General features: G+C 33.1%; 1 protein-coding gene across 1 annotated transcript in view; it reads left to right on the top strand.

The window, feature by feature from the left end:
* Positions 1-717: 717 nt before the first annotated feature.
* The window catches only part of LOC143235466 (ubiquitin-conjugating enzyme E2 W-like), a 28,944-nt gene continuing 22,406 nt past the window's right edge, over positions 718-7,255 (top strand). The window contains exon 1 of the mRNA XM_076473666.1: positions 718-1,154. Within this exon, the coding sequence (XP_076329781.1) occupies positions 1,140-1,154 (15 nt within the window). The 5' untranslated portion in view covers positions 718-1,139. The remainder of the gene's footprint in view (positions 1,155-7,255) is intronic.

Below are 7,255 nucleotides of genomic sequence, written 5' to 3'. Positions count from 1 at the left end.
GATAATGAGCATGGTTTCAAGTTTGCAAAACACCAGTTGAGTATTCTGAATACTATTAAATAAAACTGTTAGTATCCAGTGGTACTTCTGGTTATCTGTTAGCAGTAAGTCCTGGGTACATGTCCCCATTCTACATTCTGTTTGTCATTTGTTTCGTTTAAATATTTAATATATTGATATTTATGATGGTATATTATTATTTTATTTATAATTATTAATTTTTATTATATTTTAATTTTAGATATTATAGCACTAGCTTTCTTTCAAACTTTAGGAAGGTGTAATTGCTGTCTAGTGACAATGCACTGCACCCTACTAACCTGTTGTTGTTATTATTATCATTTAATTTAATTTACAATCTTAATTTCATAAGAATAAAGATTGGCTCTGCTTCATTATTTCTTTTCTACGATTCTAATTTTTGAGCGTTGTGTTTAATAATCGTTTTTGGATTCAAGCCATTTGTTCCATCAAAGTTTAAAATCACTGGATTAAAAATCTGTTTATCATTTATTTCTTTTTGTGGTATAAGTTATACCGTTTTTAATTTTCACGTAATTACCACATTGTTGTCGATTACTTTTAGTTATTACTTGAACAATGCCGTTAAAAGTTTCAATGAAAAGTGATCAGTAGTGGAATAGTAAATATGTACGAACCATTACCATTTTAATTTAGGACCAACGCATTATCAGTTAAAATACGGGCTTTATCGCAATAGCTGAACCGTATCTTTGACGTTCATGGCTGCAAAATAAATTACTTCCGTATTTATTAATTACTAGATTGTGATCAGTATTGATTTCGCGAAGATATTTGTATTCTTCATGAGTCTCGAACAAACATCGATTACTACCGGAAACTCCCGAGTGGGCGTTGGGAATATGGTTGTCTTGGTTGAACCATACCTCTGTGCTTGGGATTTGGGAAGAGTAGTGTGAACTGATATTTGAAAATAATAATAACAATAACACATACTGTCCTTTGACGATAATTTTTTATGATTACTTTAGAATAAACGTCATAAAATTATGTGATTATTTTTGAATCTGAGATAAAATTGGCATCTAACCTAAACTTTAAGCACGGTAACTGAGAGTGAGAAGAAAATCGAACAAACTACAAAGGTACAGACTATCATGGCGTCGATGCAGGTGGGATTTAAATTTGTATAGGAAACAAAACACTACTAAAATCGACCATTAGGCTTAAGATTATTTCTTAAAATTAAAAAGCTGACGATGGTATGAAAAGGCTTGTTGCTGTCGTACTGTGATGCAACAATTATTAAATTAATAGTAAAAAACAAATATTTTTTGCACAACTATTTATTATATTGTTATTTCTCGCAAAAAAATGCTCTTTCATTTTAATACTTGTTATTATTAACTTTATTAATCTTTGTAATGAACAGTTAGGATGTTGACTCATTCATTGAAGTAGTGTATAGCGTAACCTTCTAAAAATATCAGAAATTATATGTACAATAATAATTTTATTGGTATTAATACTTGTGAAATGTTAGAATGACAATACGGTTTCAAACTTTCGTTATAGCAGAGAAGTGATTGTAAAATAATTTAGTGATAAACATGATGTTGCAGTATTTTTAGTACTATCAATAAAATAGTTCAACATTATCTATAAAATTGGTCAGACTGACACATCAAAGTTTTTCATGTCTAATTCTGAGAATAATAGGATGAAAATTATTGATGATAAGAAACCCATTTGAAATACAAATGTATCTCAGAACAGCTGGTATGGGTATTAACATTTTTAGTGATAAGGAGAGAACAATCTTTTGACCTTTCCAGGTCATCTTCAGATTAAGAACCTTAACCTGAGAAGGTTGAAACATTGTTCTCTTCTTATCAGTAAAATTGTTAACACTCCTATGAAAAGACGTTTCTAGTCCTGATTTCTTCAAGCCCGTTCCCCTGGCTGTGGTTTCGCTAGATAGTAGATAGGGGCAGTGGGAATCTCGTTAATCCATTCATTAATGGATTTAAATGGCAATTTCATTTAAATACAAAATTATTAGCCTAATATTAATAACCTTTCAAGTTGCTCTGGGGCCTATTAGGCCCCACTTTTTATAGGAGTGTTAATACCCATACCAGTTGTTCCAATGATACAATAGGATGAAAATTCATAACTTTAAGATTTGTAAAGGTTAGACATATTTCCATTTGAGGCAGCCCTAGTTTTCTAATAATTTGTATGGATGGAAGCCAGTACTGTAGGACTTCAAGATGAAAGCTGTTCCTAAAAAATGAAGGAGTTATCAAGAGTGTGTATGTGTGTTGAAGGATATCTTTGAAAGTTGAAGAATCGATTGACCAAATGGTTCTTTGTTGTCTGTTATTAATGTGGCTTGTTCTCCAGTGGGTTGATTTTTTGCAGTTACTTGGTGAAAATATTGTAAAGTCTAATTCACATAATAATAATTTATTTTATTCCTTTTATAAAGCTTTTACCAGTTATGTTTGCTTTGACACAAGTAGTTAGCCTAAGGGCATGATAATCAGTATAAACTGTGAAACGTATATCTAACACAATTAGCTTAGCTTTATGAAGAAACACAACTCATCGAGTAGCTGGATAGCAGAACAGATGTAATATTTTCATTTTCACTAGCACTACATACTCATATTTATAAGTATGTTTAATCCTTAGTGAATTTACTAGATCTTAACTTTATGTACTCTTTAGCTCATGCCTAATTTAAAACATTGAAACTATAGCTTATATCTTGTGTTAAATTTGTCTGCACACTTTTTTCCAAGAAAAGGTAAAACTTATTGATTCCCTTCTTAAGTTGCTAGTTTCCACTACTGTTTATTAAAACACATTTCAGAAGCAAATTGTTCAGTTATAATAATAGAACTGTCTTAACTGGATGCTAGCCAGTGTTTTTCAAATCTCAGATTTGTGGCTTGTTCTGTCTTCAGAATATAGCAGAAAGATATTAGGTATCATATGTTTCATATCTCCACAGATAAACTTGTAAACTTCAGTAATGTCACTTCTTACCCTTATTTTTTCAATAGAAAATAAAGAAATCTTAACCTATCCCTATAAGATAATTGCATCTTCAGAACCATTGTAGAAGTGTTTGCTTGTCAATATATTAATTTTGTGTTTGTTTTATTTTTTTTGTCAAAATTACTAGGAATATCTATATATTTTGTTTTTTAGCCTCTTTATTTGTTGTAGCTTTATTTTTTATTGTTACATTGGATTTACTTTTAGTAAATTTTAGTAGTTTGAAATTATACTGTATTTTACTTTTTTTTTTATCTATGTTATATGTGTTGTTTTGTTTAATTTCCTCCTGCTCTGATATCTTCTTTATTGCCTCATGTAATTCATTTGTTGACTTTGAGCTAATGCTCTCTATTTTCAGTTATTTTGTGTTTTTCATTTTAATAGCCCTTATATCATCTCGTTGTTATCACTATGATTTAGGAGTATTAATTTTCTAATTTTCCCATATGTGTAAAGTTTTATCTGAAGGCTTATGATGCTAAAAATTGAGTTTCACAGACAGCCCATTGTGTAGCTCTATATTTAACAATAAACAAACAAAAATATTTCTGTTTAGTGTGGTTTATTTGTAGTTTGTTAGTTTCCATCTTCCATGCAAGTCTCAATCTTCTGTTGGTAAGTTTTTTTATAGTTTTGTTAAAGTACTAACATTTTTATTACTGAAATTTATGGTTTAAACATTGAAAGCTGGTAAAGCATTAGAAGCCAGTAAGCTTCACATTTATGTGTTGATCATGGACAAGTCATGAGGAATGTGGAAAAATACACACAAAATTTGTATGATTTCTATTTGATTACCTTCAATGAACAATAACTTGGGCTCATGGCCACAGTATTTCTAACAGTGTTGCCAGCTTGTCAGTGTGCTAAATTCATTGATAAACAATCAAATGAGTTGAATCTATAGTTTCACTGTCTTCATTTTGTAATAATTAGTGTGGGTAAGCCATGCAGCTTAAATGGAGGTTGCAAAACCAAATGGTTTCTGATATGATACATAACATCTGTTTACATCTAGTATTTTCCAGTTCAGTGGTGCCCTCTATCTACATAATTTTTTTTTTCCACTACCATTGAGGCTGCTATCTAATCTTGTGTTTCCATGTGATACTGATGCATTGTTACATGCAAATGAGTATGTAACAACCTTCCACCAATAGAATTATGACACTGTCACCTAGCTCCCTCTATACTAGTTGTTCAGTCATCACTTTTCAACTTGGTACTCTTGTTAAAATGTATGCTTTGTTTGCTTGAGTGAGATTTCTCAGCATCAGTTCTTGGTTGAAGTATTAGCAAAAGAAAACCATCTGTATTAGAACTTTTTACTCTTTCCATATTTTTTTCAACTAATTCTCCCTTTGCAGGTTTTGTGTGCCCCCTGCTTGTAGAGTAGTATGTCTATGGATTTACAGTGCTAAAATCAGGGGTTTGATTCCCCTTGGTGGGCTCAACAGATAGCCGATGTGACTTTGCTATAAGAAAACATATACACATACACGCAGGTTTTGTTAGTTTTATTTTCCACAATATGAATTACAAAAGATATTTATTTCTATGCTGTCAAGTGTTGAACACCAGGATTTTGTTCATCTTAAACTGATTGCCAAAGTAGCATTAAATGCTGCTTTATCTGTCAAGTGATGTGATGGCCATTATGCAGTGGGTAATGGAGTTTTGCATGTGACCTGAGCCTTTTTTCAGGCCTTGATATGGACTTCTCTCTCCTCCTGTAATTTCCTTCTTCAGGAGGTAGATTTTAAGCAGTCTTTCCCTACTCCTTAAGGTTACAAACAATTGTTTTATTGCAGATGTGAAAATACCTCCACATTCTGTATATTTTTGTGACTTTTATTCTCTGTTATTATTCTTTTTTTTTTCTCTCTCTTATTTCTCATTGTTCTTTACTTTTCCTTCCGTCTTTGGCCTTGTGTTCAGAGTATTTTTTTTTTCATCTTCCCCTGATATATGAATCTATGCTGAAAACATTTTTGTCTCAACTTCACTCTGGTGCCAGTGTCTCAATTGGTTGCACATGTCTTGGCTTACAACTGATATGAAGTTCTTTTTCAAACTCTCAAATTCAAGTCTCTTCCTCAGACTTGGAATTCTTATTAGTTATTCTGTTTTTGCCTTTTTCAAACTCTCTTTTCTTGACTTTTCCTTAACTTTGCTACTCTCTTATGTTATCTATCCTCCACACATTTGCTTTTGGAAGCAATCCACCATTTCCCTGAGGTGTTTTTTGTAGGACACTTTTTTTTTCCCTTCCTTTTTCTGTGTTGGTGCATTCTCCTTCCTTCTTATCTTTGTTCTTTTTTTTTTACTTGGTTACCAGGATATGATAGGGAAGGGGGTCTTTTTTTTACCTAGTATGTTTATTTCCTCCTTATTTCATGATGCTTTGTATGGCTCCTTTCCTGTGCCAATGACTTTTTGGTGGGGTACATGAGTCTTGTAATTATGAGCTGAGGTTACACATCACTATTTTTCCTTAATTATCACTGTGCCCCATTTTTCCAAGCTCCATCTCTTCCAACCCTAATTTCCCCATTCTTACAACTCCTTTCCATCCCATTTCTCTTCTCCCATCTGTTCTTATGCTGTCTGGAAGTTTCTATAGTCTCAGGATTAGTGGTGGCATGCTTACCTCAATGTATGGATTTCTTTTATGACTGACTTTTGGGTGTTATAAGTTCTGTCTGTAGGCTTTACACTTGTTTTTTTCCATTTTTCTTGCACTTCTACAGGGGATCCTGTGTCTTACTAGCATTTCTCTGAGGCAGTATCAGACTGTTTGAACAAGGATACTGTCAAAAGGGTTTTTCACTGTTCTCGAGGATTTCATTCTCATCTGTTTATGATTTCCATGATAACTTGGGATTGGTTTCCTGTCATAGATCTTTTCCAACTTAGTTTCTTGACTTTTCTTGTTTTACCATTAAGAGTTTTCTCACGTTCTAGTGGTTGTTTTCTCTAGGGTTTTTGATAACCAAGATGGAAGTCTCTGCTGTTTATCGTCACATCCCCATTTCACCAGTTTAAAGACTTGACCTTTAGTTGATATATTAAAATCATGTTTATCAGTTCTGAGCTCTTACTTTTGGACTGGTGTTGGCCTATTACATTTTTTGTCACATAGTGCATGTTTTGCTCATTGTATTCTTAACTTGGGGTTGAGATTTCATCATTGTTTGGATGACTGCTTTTTAGTTCCATTTTGACAGGACTTTTCTGACCATACTCTTCTCATTTTTTAGGAGGTTGCTCATCTAGGTTGGCTTATCATACTGAAGAAGTTTTATTTTACATCCACCTAGTATCTGGTTCTTTGAGTGTATTCTTCTGTTTATGTCTCAGCAGGGCACAGCCTTTTTTGATTCATGTTTGGGCCATAGAGAGTTTGGTTTTCATAGTCATATTTTTTTCCTTCTCTTCCTGCATGTGAGGCTCTTTCTCTGTTTTTGGGACTTAGACTTACATGGAAACTCTTGAGTTGCACTCACATGTGTCTCTTACAGTGAACTGTGCATGATTAATGGAACCTGTCTCATAATCCACAGTTTTCTTTTATCTGTTTTCTATTTCTTTATACAGTGATCTTACTTGGTGGATCCATAGAACCAATACTACAGTGGGTGTACCTCTTCTTTCCTTGCATCTGGGATGAGTTAGGATGCATATCTCGACTCTTTCAAAATTTCAGGTTGATGGAACTGGGAGGATTTGATGCTTCATGTCAACCTTTTAGAGATTTTAATGGTTTGTTGGGCTTTGGAATATTTCTTCCAGTGTACATGGGTATTTGGTAATGATTTATTTGACCAACTGAACTGTAGTATCCTACATTAATTGCAAGTTAGGCACTTGACATTCTCTATGTGTTTATTCTCTACAAGTTCATTTTTAGACCTGTCATGTTCCAAATGACTTAAATTTTGTTATGGCTCATCTTCTGAGACCCACTTAGATATTTCCCAAAGAATGGTCTGTCAGTTCTTGTGTTTGTCTATAGATTTGTTTTTGCCTTGATATTTCTCATGTTGATGCCTTTGTCACTTACTGTACATCACTGCCAAGCTTTCCCTATTATAGTCTCCCATTCTTCATCAGTTAACACCAGTGATGGATGAATTCATTCAGTCTGGTCCATTAACCTTTTTTTAATACTTGTCCTGCATTCTTCTTTTCATCATCCATCACA

This window comes from Tachypleus tridentatus, chromosome 12 (assembly GCF_004210375.1).
Source record: "Tachypleus tridentatus isolate NWPU-2018 chromosome 12, ASM421037v1, whole genome shotgun sequence".
In the NCBI taxonomy this organism is placed as follows: domain Eukaryota; kingdom Metazoa; phylum Arthropoda; class Merostomata; order Xiphosura; family Limulidae; genus Tachypleus; species Tachypleus tridentatus.
This window is presented reverse-complemented; position numbering and strand designations above follow the sequence as displayed.